This window comes from Bos javanicus, chromosome 18, assembly GCF_032452875.1.
Source record: "Bos javanicus breed banteng chromosome 18, ARS-OSU_banteng_1.0, whole genome shotgun sequence".
Classification (NCBI taxonomy): Eukaryota; Metazoa; Chordata; class Mammalia; order Artiodactyla; family Bovidae; genus Bos; species Bos javanicus.
The window spans coordinates 16,894,205-16,921,012 of NC_083885.1; the positions used below are offsets into that span (position 1 = coordinate 16,894,205).

Here is a 26,808-nt window from a genome sequence, read left to right on the forward strand (position 1 = left end):
CCAGTATTCTTGCCTGGAGAATCCCATGGACGGAGGAGCCTGGTGGGCTACAGTCCATGGGGTCGCAAAGAGTGGGACACGACTGAGCAACTTAACTAACTTTGCGTCTAAACGACAATAAAGCTCATAGTAATAGAAGTAGGTTATTTAGAAAGATGACTAAGTTGATATAAGCCTTATGTATCATAGTTCGATCATAGAAGGAAAGTTTTAATTGAACATTTTGTTTACTCAATACCTATTTTTATATGTAAAACCTAGAGCCCAACATACAATACAGCTTGTCTAAAATAGCATTAGGGGCCTACCTGGAAGTCAAGTGGTTAAGACTTTGCCTTCCAGTGCCTAGAGGGGAATCCGGTTGGATCTCTGGTCAGGCCTCCCAGCCAAAAAAAACTGGAACATAAACCATAGAAGCAATATTGTAACAAATTCAATAAAGACTTTAAAAATGGTCCACATTAAAAAAAAAATCTTAAATAACATAAATGTCATCCTTCTTCCCAGAGCTTTTACCCCAAATGTCTTTCACTGAATAGTCTCTTTCTAGCCATCTAATTATTTTGCACATCATGTTTCTTCTTTAAAAAGGGTGCATTCTTTTTATGTACCCTTTTGGTTTTTGTTTAGGTCTGTTGTCAACTACAAGTGATTTAAAGTAAGAAATAATTCACATTGAAAACCCCTGTATATTTTTTCCACTTAATCACTTTACTGTTTGGAACATCTCCTTTTACAGTTAGCAAAACTTTTATTTGCTTTGTGAGAAGACTCATTTTTATGTCACCTTTAATCAGTGACATAGCCCAAATAATTAAATTTATTTTCTAATCTAGAGTTTTGGATTTGTCTTATCTCCCTCTGGTTTCTCTTTAGTTTCTAGTCTGTTAACCCCTGAGGCTGGGAATCCAGTTTGTTATCTGTCAGTGTTTCTTATAAATAGAACTGTAAACATTCTGCATTATATAAGCTTTTGTGGTTGTCATCTGCCGTGAACTACAGTCTTCATTAGTCTCTAGTTTAGGTCCAGCTAACTCGCTCAGGGAGTTAGGCAGGTTTTCAGCAAATGGGAGATAGAACCTACTGTTTGATTAGTGACTGAAGAAAAGCAGCTGCAACACAAAATCAGGTTTTTGAAGTACGTGATGTTTTTTTCTCCCCACCAAATTATTTTCCTGATTGTTTGGTTTCACTTATTATTAAAATCAAGTTTTATCCCCTGTCCACGTGGTATGCTTGCAAGGATGGTAAGGAAATACACGCATAACTCAGAATAAACTGAGTGGAGTAGCGGTGGGAAGCCAAAGGTTACAGGTTATATACAGAATGCATCATTTACAAGGAAGGAATCAAGAATGAACTGCAGTTGGAAATGAGCAGTCTCACTAAAGTATGCGCACGTTGTCTATGCCACTAGTATGTTTGAGATGGGTGACTTTAATATTCCTGTGTCACCATTGTCCAGTGTTGAAAGCGCTGAGCACTTTGGTTTTAGTTTCTTTTCTGAAGTTACAACCTAGCCTGTGGCTCAGGGGAGAAAATCTAGCTGTAGATGGCATCTGGAAGTCACCTCTGAATCTTGATCTTTCTGCTTTGTATTAGTGCAGCTTAGTTTGGATGAGGCTTCCTTCCTGTGGATTCGTTTATATGCAACTTGGTCAGAATTGAATGATAAGGAGCTGAGGCTTAAATGACTTTCTAAGGCTGAGGCTTGTAACTTTCTATCAAGTGTTAGGTGTGGTGATTACCACTCAGAACTAGGTTTACACTTTGCTGAGGTCTAGGTATTTGACTAAGTCTCCTCAGACCACGAATAAGTGTGGCCTCTGATATTTAGCCCCACATTTAGAAATTCAGAGTTCAAGGGCATACGTGTTAATTCCCAGATTTGATGGCAGTTTTATAGACTGATTACATAAAAAACCTGGTTTGGTGTTAGAAAAACTGGTTGGAACAGGGATTGGTTGGTTTATGTCATACTGTTTGTATTTAAATCTACTTAGAGTGTGTGTGCGCGGAGAAGGCAACGGCACCCCACTCCAGTACTCTCGCCTGGAAAATCCCATGGACAGAGGAGCCTGGTAGGCTGCAGTCCATGGGGTCGCTAAGAGTCGGGCACGACTGAGCGACTTCGCTTTCACTTTTCACTTTCATGCATTGGAAAAGGAAATGGCAACCCACTCCAGTGTTCTTGCCTGGAGAATCCCAGGGACGGGGAGGCCTGGTGGGCTGCCGTCTATGGGATTGCACAGAGTCGGACACGACTGAAGCGACTTAGCAGCAGCAGCAGCAGCAGAGTGTGTGTGTGTGTGCGCGCGTGCGCGCACTCAGTAGTGTCCAACTCTTTGCGACTTCATAATGCTAGTGTATATTCTGGTGAAAGATTACCTCATTCCCAGCTGGCAAAATTAATTTAAACTATGTAAATCTCAACAGCTTTTACGTTTTTATGTTTAATCCAAATGCTTAGGAATTTCTACCTAATTCTTAAAACATCTAATTAGAATGAGATGGCCCCATAGCAGGTGGTAGGGACTTAACAGACGGTGCTGTTGTTACTGTTTAGTCACGTCTGACTTTTTGCGACCCCATGTACTGTAGTCCTGCCAGGCTCCTCTGTCCATGGGATTTCCCAGGCAAGAATACTGGAGTGGGTTGCCATTTCCTTTTTCAGTGGATCTTCTAGACCCAAGGATTGAACCCAAATCTCCTTCATTGGTGAAAAGAAGTGAAAGTCGCTCAGTCATATCTGACTCTTTGTGACCCCACGGACTATACAGTCCATGGAATTCTCCAGGCCAGAATACTGGAGTGGGTAGCCTTTCCCTTCTCCAGGGGATCTTCCCAACCCAGGGATCGAACCCAGGTCTCCCACATTGCAGGCAGAATCTTTACAAGCTGAGCCACAAGGGAAGCCCCCCTCATTGGTAGGCGGATTCTTTACCACTGAGCCACCAGGAAAGCCCAACAGACAGTGCACCGGATGCTGAATGAAATAGAGAAGTAATTCATTTGCACTTTAGATGTTCTTTGCTTTTTGATGAATTTCTCAGAAAAGGCAAGCCTTTTGAGGTGAGTTTCTGTCCTGCATACCGAGCATTTGTAACGCTGCTGTTCTGTGTGTTTTTCAGGATTGGGACAGCTGCACTGGCAGTCCAGGTTGTGGGCAGTAACTGGCCCAAGCCCCACTATACTTTGCTGATAACAGGCCTGTGCCGCTTCCAGATCATACAGGTTGTGAAAGAGAAGCCGTATCCTGTTGCCGAGGTGGAACAGTTGGACCGGCTGGAGGAGTTCCCTAATACCTGTAAGACTAGGGAGGAGCTCGGAGAGCTATCCGAACAGTTTTACAAATATGCGGTACAAGTGAGTTGCTTTTAGTGTTTCCTTAAAATTCTCTTTTCTTTGGTTTCTTTGTTACCATAAGATGTGATAAATTTGTTGAGTGGTGAAGTGTTCAGGCAGTATGTGCTTAGAAGATTTAGTGATATATTGATTTCAAATTGCTTTTGTCTGGGCTTGTATCTCAGTTTTTCTAGGACATGCTAGCCAATGCTTTCTAAAATTTTTCCAAAGAGTGTTTCTGGAGCTTTCCTTGTAACTTTCAGTGTCTCCACACCAGATAGTTATTAAACCTAAATAATCTTAAATGTTAAAATATTGAACAGAAGCTGTTTGTCACTAGAAGATCTAGGCAGCACACTATATGTCACGTTGGTTCAGAAGTCAGGATCACACTGTGGCTGGTGTGGAAGATAAAGTCCATGGTTTCACATGTGGTTGAAACCTCGATCCTCTAGAATTCTGGGAGGGATGCACACATTAGGTGTACATTAAACATTGGACTCCTTAATTCTAGGTTTGAGTTTTAATTCTCGATTGAGCAGAAAGCTTCTCCCCTCACCCCCAAAGCATATGCTTTTATGCTTTTATTCACTTCAGATCTTACTGAAGTATATTACAAAATGTAGTCTTGTGTGTTCTATTGATGTAACCCAGTGACTAAGCTGGAACTGTGTGGGACAGGCAGTGTCTAAAGGCCTTGATTATAAACTCTATTGACTATTGAAAGTGTGTAGGGCAGGTGTTCATAGCCTGTGGTGTTTGTACTTGATGTGGCATTTGAAGGGACACATTTCTAGTGTGGTGAACAACAGGAACATAGAGAATTTTGAACTACATCCACTCTCAGAACTGAAAGGAAAAACCTACTTGAAGAGAGAAGCTTCAGTTTGAGAACCAGAGTAAGTGAATATGCTATTTAGGAATGAAGGCGATTAAGGGGAAAGTAGAATTTATCTTCCTTTTCCTGAGTGATCATCCCTGAGTCTCAGTTCCTCTCTTGGACATAGCATCATAGCTTCTTTCTTTATACTTTACTTCTCCCCACTTTAAATCAACAGAAAGTTTTAAATATGTTAAGATTTTATAATGACATTCAAGGAATTTTTATAACATCACCACAGTTACACCACCATCGTGCAAAAGGCAAGAGGAGCTTTATCAACAGCCCCACTGAATATCACAGTTACCGAAAGTTTGCCTGGAGCTTGATCTGTCTTAACTCCAGGCTATACCCTGGAACTCGTTTGTTTTTTTTTTTAAGTCATTCAGTCAGTGCTCAGATTTTAACTAATCCTGTGTTCTACTAAAAACAGTATTTCAGCTACTGACTGGTTAACATAATCAGCCATGTTAAATTTCCAGAATTTGATAATTACACTCTGTAAGAGAATACGTATCCTTATTCTTAAGAACAAGGTCATGATGTCTGCAGTTTATTCTGACATGTTTAGCAATATTTGTGTGTTGTGTGTGTGTGTGTAGAGTTGGGGAGAGAGAAAGCAGATGTGGCAAAGTGTTAACCGATGATGAATTTAGGGGGAGTTTATTAGGGGAAGGAGTTTCTTTATACTACTGTAACTTTTCTATAAATTTTACTTTTTTAAAATAAAATCACTGATTTACAAACACTTTTATAAACATTATTATTACCCACTTTTGAGCCATTTTTGCTTTTCATTCCAATCGACATTTTAACTATACTTCTCTTTTCCTTTGAGTCCTGTAAAAATGCCTGGACCCTAATAATCAGTGATTGTTCGGAAGCAAGGACTTTCTTTGTGACCCAAACTTAAACCTGTTTGACAATTTGATTTTTTAAAATCACAAATAATGCCCAATTTTATTAAAAAGGACTTTTTTTTCTCCCTTTGTAGTTGGTTGAAATGTTGGATATGTCTGTCCCTGCAGTTGCTAAATTGAGACGTCTTTTAGATAGTCTTCCAAGGGAAGCTTTACCAGACATTCTGACATCAATTATCCGAACAAGCAACAAAGAGAAGCTCCAGGTCAGTGTTCCCCTCCGGAATGCCACGCTGCTTTGTCACTTCTTATTCAGATCTAGGTAGTAAGTTTTGACTTTCAGGTAAGAGATACTGGAGACCCACAGAAGTAGTTAAGATACATTTACACTTAAATTGACTTTAAAGTGATTGCTTTACATTTTTGTGTACCCAGACAGTTCTTGCCTTTGCATTATCAGTACTGGTAGTTTGTTAACTTAGGAAAAAGTTTAAGTGAGAATGACTTTTTAAAAATGTGGAGCTGTGACCTTTCCCTTGTATATAATAAGTCTGCATTGTTAGAATTCTTCGTGTTTCTTACAGAAACCACAGCTATGATGTGTTATCTATGATTTTTTTATGGTTTTCAACTTCTATTTGTTTAAAGTGAAATGAGTTTAAAAGACACTTGAAAAATAATCCAAATGTGGATTCTTAGATTTGAATGTCTTTTCTCCAAACTATTGGAGAAGGAAATGGCCACCCACTCCAGTACTCTTGCCTGGACAATCCCATGGATGGAGGAGCCTGGTGGGCTACAGTCCATGGGGTTGCAAAGAGTCGGACATGACTGAGCGACTTCACATTCTCCAAACTATAACAGTTTTCCTGTACACTTATTTTTGTACTATTTTTAAGCGATCTGTTTTATTGACTCTTCCGAGAACATTAAACTACCTTCCTTATTTCGTCAGTTTATTTAATGCTTAAGTCTAACAATTATACTAGCCAATGCGACTAATGCAGATAGGTTGTGTTTAAACACAAGAATTCGGTTTAGCTGGTAGGAGCAGAGAACGCAGGAGTTCTCCCGACTGACCTAGCTTGGGCTTAGCAAGGGCATTTTACTGAGGAACCAGAGAGCATTACTCACTCAAATCATTCTTGGAGGTTGGTTAAAATGTTCCTAGGCTCTTGTGTATGTAAAATGTTAAATTTTTTGAACCTGTAATTTGTTTAGACCTCCTACATAGACACATCTGGGCTTTCAGAGGATAATTCCCGGGAAAGACTTGACATAAAATGTGTTTTGTTCTTGCTCTTGGAGCAATGTCTTGGCTTCATCTTTTAAATAGAAACTCAAGATACTGTTATTCTTATCTTTGTTTTCGGATTCTGGTATTTATGTCAGATGACCTTGCTGATAATTTGGTTGTGTTCGCCATAGTGTAGCTGTGAATATTGAGAGGTGTTATCTTTTTTACTTAGCAGTTTAAGTCATGAGTCTTGACTGCCTTATTTCTGGAGCATGTATTTCTGAGAGAGAGATGCTGTAAAATGTTTCAGATTTTAGATGCTGTGAGTCTGGAGGAACGGTTCAAGATGACCATACCGCTGCTTGTCAGACAAATCGAAGGCCTGAAATTGCTTCAGAAAACCAGAAAACACAAGCAAGATGATGATAAGCGGGTAAATCCTCCTTTTAACCCATTTCTTTAGGTTCTTTAGTTGTTTCTGTGTGAGGTAAGGTTCAGTTGTTTTCTTTTTTTTTTTTAAGAAAAAAATTGGGGGAATAAAGAAAGGAACAAAGAAGAAACAAGTTCGTTGTCTCTTTCACCCAAGTTACTGATAAAATTTTGAATTCTAGTTTGTTTCCCTCTGCCCCTTGTCCATGTTTGGACTTTTTTTTTCCTTTGAAGCATGTAGACATTTTCTCATGTTTCATTTTGATACTCATTGAAAGGGATAGTTTACTAAGCCATTTCTTTTTCTGTGTGTGTGATGTTTTCAATATATTAAAAATTAACAAATAACCATGACGACTGTCTTTGAGTATGATTTTTTTTCCCACTGCATACAGTATTTATTAAGAGCATACCACAAAATTATTTTCTAAAAGGACTGACTGAATGTGTTGTGCCATACTTTGGCTTTTTAAAAATTATTTCGTACTGTTTTAAGTTTTTGACTTGACTTTTTTTGTTTTAATTTATAAACGTTTCAATTTTCATTTGTGCAAACTGTTAGTCTTAGTTTAATATTTCTGTTTTTATAAAATTATATTTTTGCTGTTTTATGTTTTTAACTTTTATATTTGACTGTATTAAATAGGTAATTTCATAAGTTAAATAAACTCTAAGGCCTTTAAGTTAAATGCCAGTATATCATTTTGCTCCCGGAACAGCTAGAGTTGATTCATGGTGTTAATGAGTTGAGAATTTCAAAAGAGTAGGTGGTTTTTAAAACATGGTAGAGTGGAGAAGGCAATGGCACCCCATTCCAGTACTCTTGCCTGGAAAATTCCACGGACGGAGGAGCCTGGTAGGTTGCAGTCCATGGGGTCGCTAAGAGTTGGACACGACTGAGCGACTTCACTTTCACTTTCCACTTTCATGCATTGGAGAAGGAAATGGCAACCCATTCCAGTGTTCTTGCCTGAAGAATCCCAGGGACGGGGGAGCCTGGTGGGCTGCCGTCTATGGGGTTGCACAGAGTCGGACACGACTGAAGCGACTTAGCAGCAGCAGAGAGTCACAGAGAAGGAGAGCTTAAATAAGACCATTTGACTTGGCAGAGGAGACTGTTGTTGGGTTTCAGGGAACAATTTCAGCACACTGGAGACAAAAGTCAAAGTACAAAGTACAAATTATTAAGTAACCAGAAAGGAAGAGGAAGTGGTGATTAGTGCCTCTTGTTGGAAAAGCAGAACATCACAAGGGAAGTAAATAGTGTATACTGCTAAGCTGCTAAGCCGCTTCAGTTGTGTCCGACTCTGTGCGACCCCAGAGACGGCAGCCCACCAGGCTCCCCCGTCCCTGGGATTTTCCTGGCAAGAACACTGGAGTGGGTTGCCATTTCCTTCTCCAATGCATAAAAGTGAAAAGTGAAAGTGAAGTCGCTATCGTGTCCGACTCTTCACGACCCCCTGGACTGCAGCCTACCAGGTGCCTCCGTCCATGGGATTTTCCAGGCAAGAGTACTGGAGTGGGGTGCCATTGCCTTCTCCGAAATAGTGTATAGTTAATTGGAAAAAACCATAGATAAGTTAAAACATTTTCAAAGGCTGAAGACTTTTCTGCTTGTTACAGATGAAGAGAATAGAGGCAGTAGCTGAAAGGTTAATGATGTTAAAAAGAAACTTTGTATTGTAGGGAGAAAATGGAATTTATTCAGTTGCCAAATGATGAGTAGTCATTAAGTATATCAAGAAAATAGTGGCTGCAGTAGTAGCCCAAGAAGAGACAATTCTTAGATGTTTTCATCATTACTAGTAGCCAATTTCTTGAATTTTTTCTTCTCATGCTGGTAGTGTTAGCATGTATGGAAGAAACACGTCCATCTCATCTTCATCTGCTTTTTAAATTCTGCTCCCTCCATATGTTCATGTTCCTCCTCATCATTCTGAACTTCAGTTCCTAAAGCTTTAGACTCTACCCGTAAAAATGTCTCCTGCCGCTTGGTGCTTCGTCCCCAGTTTACTTGGGCACGCGGTTTTTCATTCCTGCTTTATCTTGTAGGTCATCGCAATACGGCCTATGAGAAGGATTACACATGTCCCAGGAGCTCTAGCGGACGAGGATGAGGATGAAGATAACGATGACATTGTCATGCTGGAGAAAAAGATACGGACATCCAGCATGCCGGAACAGGCCCACAAAGTCTGTGTCAAAGAGATAAAAAGGTAGGTTGTAGAAGCTGTTCGTTCATTAGGATTTTCATTTGCTTATTAACGTTAAAAACTGTTGCTCATGGAAGTGAATCTGCTACTTGTGTTACAAAGCTGATCTCTCATTTCATAGTCTTTTATCTTTCTCCTTTCCCTTATATTTAGTATAGTTATGGACCACTCTATTCATCTTACCTTTCCACTGTTATCTCTTTATCGCCTTTATTTCTTATGTTTATGGCTTTCCTAATTCTCAGGTTGTAGCGGTGATCTGTGAGGTGCTTTCTCTTCTTTATTCCTCCATCAGAATCTGATTCTTAATACTTAATACTCCTGAACCAACACCATGTTGAGCATTTTCTTTTTCTTGAGTGCTGAATATACTAAGTGATGTAACTTTTCCATCTACTGGATGCTGTCAGGCACAAGTCACTATTGCCTTTTCATAGTCTTAAGGCCATACTTTACTTAGAAATAATGTTTATGCGGTCATTGTGTTCTTTGCACATCACTGTTTTCGTCCTTAGATTAACTTTAGGAGGCAGGGACAATCATTTTTGCTTTCATTCAAGATAAAGTACAGGGGAACCTTGCTGACAGAATAGGGTACATGAGTTGATCACATTTTCTGGATAATCTCAGGGTTAAAGCCAATTTTTTCTTTCCGTACTTATAACATTCTGACTGTATTGCATTTTTTTAATGAGTGGATTGTAATCAACCTAAATGTATGATCAGGAACTACAGATTTGACTTCTGAGACGCACAGTTAAGAACATAAGTAAATGTCATTGAGGTATTTTACAGTGACTCTGACATTAGTTAACAAATGCAGAACATCTATTATGTACAGAACACTTTATTAAGCACTGCATATATTATGGAAGTGCATTATTTTAATTAAATATCTGATGAGCTTTCTCTCTGATACAAGACAATATGTAATTATTGTATTATACATGATTAGGCACCTAAGTAAATCACTGGGTAATTGACTTGAGACTCTTCCTATGAGATACAGATATTGATAAGGCCTTACATATTTCAAGGATAGGATCAGAGTGCTAGTTTGCAAGTATCTGTTTAAAACAAAATAATCTTTTTATTACCTAGATTTTTATTAGGTTGATGCAAAAGTAATAGTAGTTTTAGAACACATCTTTATTAATCAAAATAGGAACCATTACAATCAACACATTTTTGCCAATGAGAAATAAGTTTGCTTATTCCTGTAGCACTAAACTCTGTGCTTTGGGATTCAGTGAACTCTTGGAAAGCATTTTCAGCCTCTTGATGGTTGTTGGAAGCATTTTCCCTGCAAAAAGTTGTCGAGAAGCTTGAAGAAGTGGTAGTCGGTTGGTGAGAGATCAGGTGAATATGGCACATGAGGCAAAACTTTGTAGCCCAATTGGTTCAACTTTGGAAGCGTTGGTTGTGCGCTGTGTGGTTGGGCAATTGTGGAGAAGAATTGGGCCCATTCTGTGACCAGCGCCAGCTGCAGGCATTGCGGTTTTCAGTGCATCTCTTCGATGTACTGAGCATACTTCTCAGATGCAGTGGTTTTGCCAGGATTCAGAAAGCGGTAGTGGATCAGACGCGCAGCAGACCACCAGACAGTGACTGCGACCTTTTTCTGGTACAAGTTTGGCTTTGAAAAGTGCTTTGGAGCTTCTCAGTCCAACTACTGAGCTAGTCATCCCTGGTTGTCATCTAAAATCCACTTTTCATCGCACATCACAATCTTACTGAGAAATGGTTTGAAGTTGTTGCATGTTTCAAAACTATGAGTTTTTTGATTTACAGTCAGCTCAGAAGGCATCTGCTTATCAAGCTTTTTTACCTTTCCAATTTGATTCAAATGCTAAATGACCATAGAATGGCTGACGTCGAGTTCTTCGGCAACTTCTTATGTAGTTGTAAGAGGATCAGCTTCAATGATTGCTCTTAATTGGTCATTATCGCCTTCCCATAGCTAGTCATTGCACTCCTCATCTTCACAACTCTCATCTCCTTTGCAAAATTTCTTGAACCACCGCTGCACTGTACATTCATTAAGCAGTTTCTGAGCCATATGCGTTATTGATGTTGTGACTTGTCTCTGCTGCTTTAAAACCCATTTTGAACCTGAGTAAGATATCATAGAATTTGGTTTTTGTCTAACATCATTTCCCCAGTCTAAAATAAACAGCAAGTAATAAGTCATTAGCAAAAAACATAGAAATGCACATTAAAATGATGTATAGCATAACCACATTTTTTAAGAATATATTCCAATATCAAATGGCAGAGTTCAGCAATGCAAAAACCACAGTTATGTTGAAAAGTGAAAGTGAAATTTGTCAGTCTTGTCCAACTCTTTGTGACCCCATGGACTGGAGCCTGCCAGGATCCTTTGTCCATGGGATTCTCCAGGCAAGAAAAGTGGAGTGAGTAGCCATTCCCTTCTCCAGGGGATCTTCCCTACCCAGGGATCTCCTGCATTGCAGGCAGATTCTCTACTGTCTGAGCCACCAGGGAAGCCCCAGTTACTTTAGCTAAGTTATGGAAGCTAACAGTTACATTAGCACCAGCCTAATAAAAACATTTTCAGATTTGTTTAGCCAAAAATGCGTGATACATCTGACCAAGAAAGGGAGATATGCTTGGTTTTCTGTTTCACAGAATTTTTCTGTTCCTGAAAGGTTTGCTGTGTATTCTTTCCCCACAGGCTCAAAAAAATGCCTCAGTCAATGCCAGAATATGCTCTGACTAGAAATTATTTAGAACTTATGGTGGAGCTTCCCTGGAACAAAAGTACAACTGGTGAGTGCACAAATAACACCTTTTCTTGCAGTCTAATTGTCTCTCAGGAAGCTCGAGCAAATTCTGGTGAAATATTTCCCATTGATTATCTTTCTGTTATAGTAGTTCATGATGTAAACTATTTAGAGACTGAACTTGTGTCATAGGTTTTAGGAAGTAAAGGAAAAGAGGGTGCTGCGTAAAAGTGCCTTTTGCCTAATTCTGGAGAAGGTAGGATTTTCTGTAATTGGTGAATATGTGTTTCTCGATACCAATAGTCAATCAGACAATAAGCTTTGTATTTATGTACTCTTTGCCAGGAGCATAGGAAAACAAAACAGTTTTGAGGTAGTTGGCAATAAGTGCCAAATAAGTACTGCTGCTGCTGCTGCTAAGTTGCTTCAGTCGTGTCCAACTCTGTGCGACCCCATAGGCGGCAGCTCACCAGGCTCCCCTGTCCCTGGGATTCTCCAGGCAAGAACACTGGAGTGGGTTGCCATTTCCTTCTCCAATGCATGAAAGGGAAAAGTGAAAGTGAAGTCGCTCAGTCATGTCCGACCCTCAGCGACCCCATGGACTGCAGCCTACCAGGGTCCTCCGTCCATGGGATTTTCCAGGCAAGAGTACTGGAGTGGGGTGCCATTGCCTTCTCCAAATAAGTACTAGAGACAGCAAATCTTTTGTTTTCTAAAGGAAATAATTATGTATAACGACAGGATAACAGTAAAACAGTTTTACCATTGAAAGTTTGTTTTTTTCCCACTAAAACTATTTAAAGAGTTTAATTTCTTTTTATCTCTCCTATCTTTGAGTAAAGTTTTTTTATCTACCAGGAGGATTTTATACCGTTTTTTTTTTTTTTTTTAATGTATTTGTTATGTACTTTCTCTTGGGGTAAGAAATATACTCAGTTGTCTTTCAGAATTTTCAGAATCATGTTATTTGCATTTGTTTCTGTTACTGGACTCTCTTGTTAAATTTACGTACAGGGTTTATTAAGTTCAGCAGTGGGTTGATTCTCTGAACTAATTTTGGTTTAAGAATTGTTGAATCTTGAGAATTCATCAGATATATTTTCCTGGCTAGTAAAACTCTTATATTTAAAGCAGTGCTAGAAATTTTGAGAAGTGTTAGTCCCAAAACACATGTTTATGCCCCATATAAGGTATGCGATACATACTAGATTTCAGAATGCTGAATTTTTAATATTAAAAAATGTTTTTCTTAAAAAATACTTTTCCGTTAATCTACAGAGGAGCATACTCTCTGGTATTGAGAATTCAAAAAAAGCATTGTTGTCTCAAAGAGGGCCTAGAATGAAGCATATTTGTGTTATATTAACTAGGCTAGGGCAGTATTAAGGTTAAAACAACCCTATTTTAATTAGTTTTTTTCATAGACTTACTTAGCGGATTTATTAATGTGTATGGCTAAAATTTTATATAAAGGGAGTGATTTAATATGTGCTCCCTTTTTTTTTTTATTCTTTCACTTAGCATAATTACTTTAAAGCTCATCCATGTTACTGCATCTATCAGTAATTGGTTTATTCATTTAACAGTTGTTGGCCATTTGGGTTGTTTCCAGGTTTTGAACAACTGTATATAAAGCTATGTTGCTAAATTTATCTCTTAATTTACTTCATGTTTACATTCATGACAGTCTATTGCCTTCCAGTTGACGATGTTTTATGAAATAAACTGAAGTTGAATTTCTTGGTTTAATTCTTAATTCAAAATTTTCTGGAAATGCCATAGTAAGATGCCTGCAGGGGAGCACGCGTTCCCATTGAATTAGCCCCTGGCTGTCCCCTGACCAGTTGGAGCTCTGATGTCTGTCTGAATCTAGCTGGACTATTAGGAAATCCCATTTTGGTTCAGATGGTGTTCTAGCGCCTAGCTCTGCCACGCCTGCTTTGAAGCGCAGTGGCCCTGTTCTGTGAGACTGGAGAAGGCCCGTGCGCTGTTAGTGTACACCTGGGAGAGAAAGTGACAGTGCAGTTTTAGAGCTTTCATTTCATCTGCATGAGATGAAACGCCGTACATTTTGGTGTGTTTCAGACAGGTGTTTGTGTCATTAATGGAGTCGTGACAATTTCCCAGCCCTGTTTTCTCTTTTGACAGTAGGGCTAGCGCATGATGTGAAGCACATCTAGGTAACTTGGTGACACCAAGGGTCTTGTTTTGAAATGTTGGTGTTCTCTTGGTGATGTTTTTCTGTGCTCTAGAATTTATCTTCACTAATGACTTATGAGACATGCAGGGTGCATACAGTATAATGACCTGAAGATATAAAATTGCAGGTTTTACTGTTTGCTGTTAGTAACCTAGTAAGTTGCCCCCAGCTTCCTCCCCTCCCACACTGGTCCTGTTTGTAAAGTGAAATTAATGACGGACTAGGAATGTCTGTCAGGTTCATACAATGTCTCTTGTAGAGAATTAAAGGCAAAATGTTTACTTGAATGCAGAGTGCCAGCTCCCATTCTTTACTGAAATAACCAAGAAAATGTGAAAACAAAGCAGAGCTGTTTTTTTTTTTTTTACAACTCAGAGTTTCTGCTGGACGTGTGTCAGCATTAGAGATGCACGGCACTCATGTACCCATCACAAAAACACTTCTGATTGTTCACCATCTCAGTGGAGAACTGAAGGTGGATAATTTGTGGTGTAAAAGTAGTCATGTTGAGCTTCTAAACTAGTACTTTAGGCCTAAATACTTGTTACAAGTAAAATCATAAAACCGTGAAAAATGTCTTTCATAATCCTCAAAAAGAGAAGCTTACCTAAGTAGAGACAGTTACCCAAGCAAAGAGGAGTGAGTTGGAGGAAATAAGTTTGTTGATTTTCCTTCTTGAATGGAGGGAGTCAGTAGATACCATTTCAATCTTACAATTGTAAACAGAGAAATAAATGTTGAAGTAAGTTTTACATTTTTTATGTTTAACTGTAAGTTTTATTCATAGTAGGAAGCATACATTTTGAGAAGTTAAAAAGAATAATCAGAAAAGATGCATCCTGTATAGAAAAGATAACACAACAATAAGTAGCATGGAAATTTTCTTTCCCTAAAAGTTTGAAAGAATTGACTTTTAAAGTTATCTTTACTTGGCATATTAGAAGAAATTCCTTCAGTGTTTTCATTTATTGTCTAAAGTACATGGATTCTGTTCTTAGTTTTGTTGTTGTGGTTCAGTCGCTCAGTCTTGTCCAGTTCTTTGTGACCCCATGGATTGCAGCACGCCAGGCTTCCCTGTCCTTCACTATCTCCCGGAGCTTGCTCAAACTCATGTCCATTGAGTTGGTGATGCCATCCAACCATCTCATCCTCTGTCGCCCCTTTTCTTCCTGCCCTCAATTTTTCCCAGCATTAGAATATTTTCCAGTGAGTCAGCTTTTCGTATCAGGTGGCCAAAGTATTGGAGTTTCAGCTTCAGCATCAGTCCTTCCAATGAATATTCAGGGTTGATTTCCTTTAGGACTGACTAGTTTGATCTCCTTGCTGTTCAAGGACTCTGAAGAGTCTTCTGCAGCACCTTAGTTAAAAAGCATCAATTCTTCGGCTCTTGGACTTTTTTTTTTTTTTTAATGTATGTATTTTTTAATTGAAGGATAATTGCTTTACAGAGTTGTGTTGGTTTCTGCCAAATATCAACATGAATCAGCCATAGGTATACATATCTTCCCTCCCTCTTGAATGCTCAGCCTTCTTTATGGTCCAACTCTCACATCTGTAAATGGCTACTGGAGAAACCATAGCTTTGACTATACAGACCTTTATTTGCGAAGTGATGTCTCTGCTTTTTAATACGCTATCTAGGTTCATCATAGCTTTTCTTCCAAGGAGCAAGTGTCTTTTAATTTCGTGGCTATAGTCAGCATCTGCAGTGATTTTGGAGCCAAAGAAAATAAAGTCTGTCACGGTTTCTACTTTTTCCCCATCTATATGCCATGAAGTGATGGGACCAGATGCCATGATCTTAGTTTTTTTAATGTTGAGTTTTAAGCCAGCTTTTTCACTCTCCTCTTTCACCTTCATCAAGAGGCTCTTAGTTCCTCATTGCTTTTTGCCATTAGGGTGGTGTCATCTGCATATCTGAGGTTATTGATATTTCTCCTGGCAATCTTGATTCCAGCTTGTGCTTCATCCAGTCCAGCTAGTAACTGTATTTACTAAATGTTCATCAGAAGTGAATGTTGCATTATAACAAATTCCTTTTCAGATACAAAATGACATTTTCTTGGAAAGTGCCCTTAGACATGATATAAATATATTGATAACTAAGTATTGAACCATCTTTGCATAACTGAAATCCCACTGGGACTCTGTAGATTACTCTTTGAATAGATTTGATTTACCAGCATTTGAATAATTAGAGCTATGCAAAGTGGAATTGGTCTGAAGTGGGTTTTTTCTTTACTGTGGTAGGTTTTGGTGTCAGGATTAGCATCATGAAATAGGAGACTTTGTTTCATTTATTCATATATTCATTGGTTGGCTTCTGAAGCCAGGGAAGGGGAAGAAATTTTTTTCTTCCCTTTCCAAATCACTCAGCCAGGACTCTGACTAAATTCAGTAGTATTGTAATTAATTTACATACATTATTGCTTAGCTGAATTTTTGTAGACTAGCTTGAGAACCAGACTAGCTTGAGAACCAGGTCATTTTTTTTTTTTTTTTTTTTTTCTTGTAGGAAAATGCATAGCATGTTCCAAATAACTGAGTGGAAGAGTGGACTTCTGTGTTTTTCTCTCTCCCATTTTCTTTTCACTGTCAGTTTTGTGGTTGTGGATTATCCTCTGGCTGCCACCCAGCTGATAAATTCATTTTGACTTGACCTATTATTTAATCTGTGATTATTTTAGATCCTAAAGCACCAGTAAACCTGATGAAAGCTTGGCTCTGGAAACAGGGCCTAATTCATACATTTCTGGTGAGATTTTAATAGATAGACAGTTCTTCATGTCTTAATTTTTTTTTTGACCCAGCTCTTCTGTTTTAGAAGATTAGCTAAAGGAAGTAATTTCAGAGGTATGGGGAGATTTAGTTACAGAGATGCCCAGTGAAGCATACTTTATAGCTGTAAAGATTTGTAGGTAACCTAAATGCTCAGCAATAGGGAATGGATAGTTAAATAATGGAATATTATGTAGCCACTAAACTGCTACTGAAGAATACATTTGACACTGAAAGATGTCCATATTATTTAAGTGAAAAAAACTTATTTTTCCAAAATTTGAAGACCTCATATAATCTTAGTTTGAAAAACAGGCATATAAGTGTGTGTGCACGTACACACCCACACACACACACAGAATGTGGAATAAAATGCACTTCTGAAGTGAAGGTAGTGATTCTCTCTGTGGGGAAATGAGATTACCGGTGAGTATTTTCATCCTTTTTTATTAGTGTCATCAGATTTTCTGGCATGAGCATATATAACTAACATAATAATAAGAAAAAAACCACTTAAAAAGAACAAATACAAGCACAAGTAGAATATGTAGAAATATTCTACTTGTCTTCATAGAAATAACGTGTATATAGAAAATCATTCCAAATGGAATGAGTATTAACTCCTTGAGTTTTTAATTGTGTAATATCTATTATTTCTATAAATACTTAAGCAAGAAAACCAAGTTCAGGTCTTTATGAAGACTCATTTAGAAGAAACCAAGCCTGTTGTTATCACCTCTTTTTTCAAAAAGCTATTCTGGCTCTTGCCAGTCTGAAAAGGAGTTCTTCCATTGAATAGCTCCATGTGCTCAGATTGTTTCTGTTGGGTTACTTGACAGACCGTCTGGACATCCGAGCAGCCCGAGTTCTGCTGGATAATGATCATTATGCCATGGAAAAATTGAAGAAAAGAGTGCTGGAATACTTGGCTGTCAGGCAGCTGAAAAACAACCTGAAGGGCCCCATTCTGTGCTTTGTCGGCCCTCCTGGGGTTGGTAAAACAAGTGTGGGAAGATCAGTGGCCAAGACCCTGGGCCGAGAGTTCCACAGGATTGCGCTTGGAGGCGTGTGTGATCAGTCTGACATTCGAGGACACAGGTAGAGGACCTCTCTCACTTTAATCTCTGATTCTCCTCCCTTTTCTAGAGCCCCCTCATAAGTCAATGCGTAATATAGATCTTTTCCTTAAAATGGCTCTTTGTGATACCTTGATTGCAAAGGACATTTATGGTACTTACTTGCCTCTGCCGTCAAGGTATACCCAACTAACCTTGATGTCTTCGCGATGGTGGATGGGGAGTCTATGCCTCAGCTTTCCTGGAATCTCATTATAATGCAATTATAAATCAGTTATTAAATATTATATCGTTATATTCATTTTGGCCCTATAACATTTCATAAATAATGACCTATAACTTTTTAGAGTTTAAGAAGTAAGTGCAAATAGCAGGCAAATAGGAGGAGGTAAGAAATCTTTGATAACAAATTTATTATGTTGGCAGTTTAAACTTTCTTTCAAGGAGGCTGGTTTGTAGTGTGAGAATGAGTAATAAGGAGAAAAAATTATTAAGCCTTATCCTTGAATTTTTGACACCCTTTCCATAAAAATACATTAAACTATAAGAATTGTGTCTCTGATTAATCTGACATTATTAGAGTGAGATTTTCATGTTATGTTCATTGTTTTATTCTCTGTGGCTCAGACTGGAAGATGCTTTGGGAAAGCATGAACCTCTGTTTCATAGCTGCAGGTTGTGAGAAGACATACCTATGGTGTATGTGTTAAAGTACATTTAAAAACGTAGAACATTTAAGAATGTAGAAATTATGAACTGCTTAAAAAAATATGGTGCTATATACTTAAAATCATATGACGTTGACATACTACTAATATAAGGTAATATGTCAGTTATATCTCAATTAAAATAATTTTTTTAAAAGAGGGCATGTAACTTGGAATAGAAAATAATTAAACTCAAGATAAACTCTGTCCTCAAGATCATACCTTTGATCTTGAAATTGCAAAAGCATTGCAGGTTATAAGTAGGGGCTTTGGCAGGCCTGCCAATGCAAGCATTGAGCAATTACCAGTAGCCAAGGGTAATTTAAATGCATGTTTACAGTTTGGTGAATATGGTTTAAACTTGAATTGTGGGAGAAAAAAGAATATGATGCTTTCATGACACCTTATTTTTCATCTGCCTTATTCTTGGGATCCTTAAGCAGGGATGGGAAACTGTGGTTCTTTTTATTCTCTTTTACTTGCTTATTTACAATTCTAATGCATTGAAGAAAAATCATTTCAAGATTTTCATAAACAAGCAGTAAGGACTGCAGATTAGGTCAAGGAATCGATCGGGGTTGGTCTTTCTGGCAATTTCCAATCATGTTTTTGTTGCCTAGATTTTCTTATTCTCTCATGTGCCACTAGAGGCTGTAGTTCGCTTTTGTAAAGAAATTGGCATCGTGGACCTATCCTAGAGAAGCTAGATCTGTGGCCCGAGTCTTCAGATTGTACGTACAGAGCTTTAGGGAGGTGTTCTCCATGCAAGAGACTTGATTCCTGCACTCTGAGTTGTCTTCATTTATTTCTTCCTTTTATCTGTGGCACATTATTGTGTGAGTATTTGATGAAATTTAGAGAGTGAGTTTGTGGAGTTACTGTTATAAGATTAATGTCTTGGGCACATGACATGTAGGTATTTGTCCTTATTTCTTCCTACATTCGTGTTGATTATTTAGTAAGGCTTGGTGCCCAGCACACACTGAACATTCAATAAAAATTACCTTTCGTTATTTTAATTCTCAGTTCTCAGGAGGACATGTTTAGATTTATAAGCTTCAGTATGACTTTTTATAAAATTCAATCTGATTCTTAAATTGTACCTAAAATATCCTGTTTGGAACATTATGTAATTTGTGTGGCAGAATTGTGGAAAATGTATCCTTACGATGCCTGTTGGTGCATATATGCGTGCTGAGTCGCTTCAGTTGTGTCCAACTCTTTGCAACTCTGTGGACTGTAGCCCGCCAGGCTCCTCTGTCCATGGGCTGCTCCAGGCAAGAATACTGAAGTGGGTTGCCATGCCCTTCAGGACCCAGGGATTGTGGTCTTCCTGACGCAGGGATCAAACCTGCATGTCTTACACGTCTTGCGCATTGGCAAGCGGGTTCTTTACCACTAGCGCCACCTGGGAAATCTGGTTGGTAGGCAGTATATAAGGTCATAATCCTCACCACTTATTATGAGCATTGTTGGGTTTAAACAGATCCCTGTTTTAAATCTTTACTGAAACTGATAGATAGAAAATTTGTTTTCTTTTTTCAAGTGAGTATACTTTTGTGTGTGTGACTGTTAAGAGAACTGAACCTAAAGAAAATGAAGTTTTATTTTTTTTTATGGATCTTTTGTGAAAGAATCTTGTGTATTGTGTATAAGCTTTTTTATGGTGCATGTTGAGGTTATGATCACTGACAAATAAAAGGTATGCGGGTTTGTCTGTGAATCATTCTATTAAGCCTGATTTTTCCGTACACCTTGCTGGTAACATGTACTTCCTAGCCATCACTGTACCAGCTGTTTTGCTGAACACTGCGGCCATCTGTGCTTGTGGTATTGGGGACTTATTACCCACCCACCCCCTACATGACCAAAGCCTGGAGAAAGTTTCTGTTTGAAAACCTGTTGAGAAGCTGGTGGAGAGTCGGGAGTGCTGGATAACAGGAAGGCCAGTTGAGAGCAGAGTATGCGCTTGTGACAGTTACTGGTTGGAGGAGGTGATGAGGGGAGAGGAGACAGCAGAGGATTGTAGCACCACCATGGGGTGGGGTTTGTGGGAACAAGTGGCTCCGCGTCACAGCTGAGGCATTTGGGGAACACCCAGGTCTTGGCATTTTAGTCCTGGTCACATGCTCACAAGCAGAGTTCACGCGGAGTTTTGTTTTTCAGCCTGTGAGTAGGCACCGCTGTTCAGCAGCCTTAAAATAGTCAAGGAGAAACAGAGCTGCCTTCTCTTATCTCCCTTGCTTGTTCTCTTGATCCTGCCACTCACTTTCCCCAGTTTCCCACGCATTGAGTGCCAGCCTCTTGGTAGACGTGCCCGATACGTGGAGGAAGGTGCTAATAAGTTAGAAATTGATTTTAAAAACAACCTAAGATATTCTCTTTTAGAGTTAAAATGACAATGAGGTGGGAGATGGGAAGAAAAAGACTTGGCTTACATGTAAATCCTAGACTGGGAAAATAACAGTGATCTGACTGAACGTTGTCCCATTGTTTAAGTTCATGTTGTTTTGGTGGATTAGAGGAAGAACAGTCTTGTTTATGCTCCATATTAACTACCCCCTTTTTTCAATTTAATATTTCTCAGTATCTCCATTGAGATTTTTGTCTATTTTTATAAGTCATGGAATCTCTGTGCCCAGCAGTTTTTGACTTATATTTTAATAATTTAAATAATTTAATTATTTAAATATAAATAATTTAAATCAGTTCATAAACACTAAAGATAAAGTGACTTCTTTTGGGGTGAGGTTTTATAAAATCATGTTTGCATAATGATCTTTTCTCATTAGCTGTTCCTCAGTGAAATATATGTTGTGATATTTCTCAGGTTGTTGATGAGAGTAACTCTTTGAAAGTCACTTACTAGCTGTTTGTTCAGATGATAAAGTTATTGTAAGGAATCCTCAGCTCAATTCTTAACCAATTTGAGAAGAAAAATGAACTTTTGTTTTTCACGTTGATAAATTTTCATATGTAACCTGAAATAGTGAGATTTTAAGTAAATTAGCTGTTTCATTATTAGTCTCTACAAGGGAAAAATAACTGAAGCAGCGAGGTTTTGAAATATTTTTAGCATAGTACGCCAGACATGTTACTGTTTGCTCATCAGCCTCCTTTAATAACGTGTATTTGCATATAGCTCTTCTTTGCCTCCGAAAAGCTTCCAGGTTTGGCTTGAGGCCGCAACCCAAGGCTTCCTCCACTAAGATAAGTGCAGTCAGTGATGATCTTGCTCTCCTCTGGACTGTTGTGCTCCTTAATGATTAAATAATACAGGTCTCTGGCATTTCTAATACCTTTCTGTAGAGGTAAAATGTAAATATAGTAAAAGTAGGAGCTCTGTAGGGTAGGGATTATTTTGTATTTTCTAATCCTCTGTACATCTGTACTGCCAAGCACAGTGCCAAGCATGGTAAGTGCTCTGTAAGTGCTGTGTGAGTTCAAGTAAGATTAAAACATCTTGGAAATCAGGCAGTCCTTTGGATGAGCACATCCATGCAAATGACTGTCTAAGATTTAGGAAAGACTGCTACAGAACAGTTTGATTTGTTTAGACATGCTATATTAAAGACTATTTTTAGTTCCTTAAAGACTGTTTTTCTGTTTTAAAAAGAGCTCATTAGGATTTCTTTTAGGTTTATTACTTTATCCAACTTAGATACACACACACACACACATACACTCACACATACACACACACACCTGCCAGATTTTCATCAGGCAGCTTTTGCCCATTTTTAAAGCAATAGAATTATCATCCTACCCTTTCAACTTAACATTATAACATAAACTTTTTATATTACTTTAAATTGTTTGTGAATATCACTTTAATAGTTTGTTTTGTAGCCCATACGTGCTCCTTCATTGGATAGGCATGAAAAAATTGATGGGAAAATGCCATTTTTTCCTCCCTCTCTACATACTGGAAAAGAAGTAAGGAAAGACACCCCTTATTCCTAACATTTAGATATCCTTGGCAGTGACAGAATGACCAGCCTCTTGGACTATGTTGGATTTGATTTGACTATATCTAGAGATGATGCAGTATAGTAAAATAGTTGATTGCCATGCAGCTATAAGTAGATGATATTGTAATTTTATGTAGTTGTTTTCTCAAGTATAATACAGATTGCTTTTGGGAAAATTAAGAATGCTAATCTTGAAACTTAAATTTTGAACTATGTAGGCATTTTTGTTTTTGTATCTCATACACTGGTTGAATTGTCCTGATAAGCCTGTGAACAATTACAACAATAAGCCTAGGTAACAATTACAACTATGGATCTATATATTTTCAAGTTCATGCGTATAGTTTAATTTTGAGAAAAACTCCAAGATAGTTATGTATTCAGGCTGAATAATAAGTAATTGGAGCTATACATTCTTAGAAAAATAAAAGGAAAATGTCCTCAAACTTTCCTGTGTTATGTTATATTGCTTTCTAGATGTTGTATCATAAGGAAGAAGTATTTTGCCCTCGAAAGAGAGTATTTTGCTTCAAAAAGGTTACAATTTGTAAAATCATTTATTTCCTACCTCTGTAGTTTCTCAGGATGCTAATTTGTTTTTTAAATTTTTTGTGTTTGTTTGTTGAAAGAGAACATTTTTGTGTATATTTGTAAGTGTGTAGCACTTACAGCTACATTTTTTGTCATCTTATTCATATTCCAAAGGTTTCAGTTCAGTTCAGTCGCTCAGTCGTGTCCGACTCTTTGCGACCCCATGGACCGCAGCATGCCAGGCCTCTGTCTATCACCAGCTCCCGGAGTCCACCCAAACCCATGTCCATTGAGTCGGTGATGCCATCCAACCGTCTCATCCTCTGTCGTCTCCTTCTCCTCCTGCCCTCAATCTTTCCCAGCATCAGGTTTAGTCCAAAGGTTTAGTCATAGTATGTTCTGTAACTTCAGTCAGTGAATTGCATGCTACCCATACCTTCTAGCAAAACACAAGCGCATTACAGATACTTTACATAGCTCACAGGCTCTGATCACAGTTGTCTTGGTTTGACATCTAGATTAGTGGTACACATTTGGGGGTGTCACCTGTGATGGAGGAGCTCTAGGGGCATTGAACACTCTTGGGGCTGTTGTAACTGAGGCTTATGTGCCCACGGCTCAGAAAGCCGAACTCTGACAGCAGGTTTGTAGCAAAGGAAGGGTTCATTGCAGGGTGCCCAGCAATCCTGTGGGAGACAAGCCTCAGATCCAGTTCCACTTGATCTTTGAGCAAGGGGTTTTTCTAAAGGCGGGGAACAAAGAGGCTGGGGTTAATTATCATTGCGTGACATTTCTGTGACATTTCTTAATTGTAGTTTCAAGAGTCTGAATGTCTCTGGTTTATGATTCTCTGCCCAGGTGGTCTGTGGCTTGGGACTCCTTGCCTTGGAGAAGCAACCTGAGTTGTATGTTAAACAATGAGATTTATAACAGCTATTTCAGTACACTGGCGATGTTATCGACACCAGTCAGTCATCTGACTCTGGTTGGTCAGTGTTGCATTAGTGCATGATTGAGGTCAGAGGGGACAAGAAAGGAATAGAGTTTTGGATAGATTAATCATTAGCTCAGTAAGGGAACTTGGTCTGGGGGGCTTGGTTTCACTATGAAAAGACTAGACACTGAAATGGGACCCAAATTGAGGTGTAATGACACCTGCCTTTGTATCTTTTTCCAGGAAATTACAAGTGGACTTAAAGTAGCTATTACTAATAACAGTTACAATTACATCTTTTGAAAGCTTACTGTGTGCCAGGCCCTGGGCTGTGTGCTTTACCTATAATAGTCTCTCGTGATCTCATATAATTTATCAGGTTGGTATTGCCATTATCCCCATTTTAGCAGATGAGGAAACTGAGGCTTGGGTCACATTATTTATGCAAAGCAGTACTCAGAGACTTATATGACCTTAACAGTGGTCATAGATATTTTGGGTCCTGGCATCATTCATCTGGTGTCTTTAAGCAAATAAGGGCTTCTATTTGGGAAACGATCTTACAACTCTATATGCAGCATCTGATCTGTTTTAAGACCCACTTTCCATTATCAGAGTGCTCACTGGCTCTTTAGAGGAGGCCGTATGCTTGGTATCCATGGGTAAAACCTAGGTCTTAAGTGTGAATCAGGAGAACTGCAGGGCCAGTACATGCTGCGGACATTGCATTATTGGAAAGATCCCTTTGTGAGAGGTGGTCAGGAAGAGTTTAGTAGGATCTCTGAGATTTACATAGGCAGGGAGGGTATTAAGAGCAGGAACTCAACCGTATTAACAAAGGTAAAAAAAAGCGTAAGGGGTATTAATAGAACCTCAGTTGTGGTTGGAAAGCCGGTGGTGGGGACTAGATTGTGAAGAACCCTGAATTCCAGACTGAAGAGTTTGGACCTTATCTTCTAGGTTCTGGGAAACAGTAGAAAGCCTAGGAGGAGTTGTTTGTATATTATAACTGGTACTTCGATTTCTGCTGCTTCTTTAGAAAGGGCAGCTATCTAGAATATTATTTTCTCTGCATGACTGTAGGTCTAGAATCAGGACTTGGCTTTGAAATCTGCCTATCAAAAACAGTAAGGAAAGGAAAAGAAATTAATGCAGCAAGAAATGAACCTTAGAGCTTTGAGGTTTTGTGTTTTTGTTTTTTTTTTTTAATTTTGCTTCCCTGCTTATTCACAGAAGGCTGACAAATCTGTCAGTTCTCCAGAGAGAGAATTTCAGACAACTTATTACTTACAAGTCCTGTGATTCCTATATCCTGTTCTGAAATCTTGAATGTGCTAACTCCTCATTATAACCGGACAGCGTTTATTGTATCTGGTTCCAGGGCCTCAATCACTCCCCCAGATGAAAAGCATTCCTACGATATTCTTGAGGCTTTCTTGTCTTTTCAAAGGTCACGATTTACTCTGTCCTACTTTATACCAGTCATGTGGCAGGATTGCTCTGTGAGCCGGCTTTGTGCCGATCATGCGATACGGCCGCTGTCCCACTGGTCCTTGGTTTCTTTCTTGCAGGCTCTCACCCTTTCATGCCTCTTCACAAACAGCATTTGATTTCTCATGGCTTAGGCCGGAGGGTTATAATTAAAATCAGGAAATTGCTGCTTAAAATACAGTTTCGCTGGCTTTGTAAAAAAGGCACTGTTTTTAGTTTGACAAACATATTTTTATTTCGTGTCATGCTCTGCATCTGTCAGTTATGTAGATGATTTTTGTTCAGATATGTTAAAGCAGCCTCTAACATTTGAATGCACAACCAAATGTCTGGCTGAGCTTGGTTATGCCAGTTGGTGTATATAGGGTGAACGCAGTTTTATTCAAAAGGCCAGAATTAATGAAATTTTTCTATAAATACTGTTGGTCCCAGATCCTCTTACTACTATGTGTAACAAATTATTGTCTATGAAAATAAAAAAGTTGGAATTTTTCTCTTTTTTTGGGTGGGGTCTGCAAGTATTTTGAGTGGGCCTTTGAACCCATTCTAATTTCCTCCATGAATATGGTGATAATGTTTTAGCCAGCCTCGAGTCAGCCTTTTCAGACTGTAAAAAGGCAGTTACACTGGGGTTTGGGAAGTGCCAGAAAGATGCCTGGAAAAGCTATGAAAAATATGGGAATTAAATTCATAGGGCGCTCTGGATGTTTTGGCATCTTGGAAGTGTAAGAATCGTAACTATGTGACTAAAGTATAATTTTTTTCAGTTTCACTAAGTGGTAAAATATCCAATATCATGGGTAATTTACAGTCAGAATTAAATAGAAAATAAGAATTGAATCTGATCATTCTTGGATGTATCACAGGGCTTTTAAAATTTATAGTTATCTCCTGTGGTAACTAAATGACTTCTTCCTGATCCAGAATTTTGATTTCTAAGCGATACTGTGCCTGCCTCCTGCCATCTCTCTGTTGCTAATCTATGGCTTGCCTTCTGCAGGCGCACCTATGTTGGCAGCATGCCTGGCCGGATAATCAATGGCTTGAAGACTGTAGGGGTAAACAATCCAGTGTTCCTGTTAGATGAAGTGGACAAACTAGGAAAAAGTCTGCAGGGTGATCCTGCAGCAGCTCTGCTTGAGGTAAGATTTACAAGATCTCCATCTTTATTCACACTGGAAGAGTGTGGCTAAGAGTAGGTGATCATATTTAGGGAACTTATACATTCATGTGGATCTTCCAGGTGGTGATAGTGGTAAAGAACCCACCTGCCAATGCAGGAGATAAAAGAAACTCGGGTTCGATCCCTGGATCAGGAAGAACCCCTGGAGGAGGCCATGGCAACCCACACCAGTCCTCTTACCTGGACAGTCCCATGAACAGAGGAGCCTGGTGGGCTACAGTCCATGGGG

General features: G+C 38.8%; 1 protein-coding gene across 2 annotated transcripts in view; it reads left to right on the forward strand.

Moving 5' to 3' along the window:
• The window catches only part of LONP2 (lon peptidase 2, peroxisomal), an 84,600-nt gene that overhangs the window by 5,833 nt on the left and 51,959 nt on the right, over window positions 1-26,808 (forward strand). For both annotated transcript variants that reach the window (XM_061387105.1, XM_061387106.1), the window contains exons 2-8: window positions 3,132-3,366; window positions 5,220-5,351; window positions 6,633-6,755; window positions 8,804-8,967; window positions 11,660-11,754; window positions 17,526-17,784; window positions 26,397-26,538. In XM_061387105.1, the coding sequence (XP_061243089.1) occupies window positions 3,132-3,366; window positions 5,220-5,351; window positions 6,633-6,755; window positions 8,804-8,967; window positions 11,660-11,754; window positions 17,526-17,784; window positions 26,397-26,538 (1,150 nt within the window). The remainder of the gene's footprint in view (window positions 1-3,131; window positions 3,367-5,219; window positions 5,352-6,632; window positions 6,756-8,803; window positions 8,968-11,659; window positions 11,755-17,525; window positions 17,785-26,396; window positions 26,539-26,808) is intronic.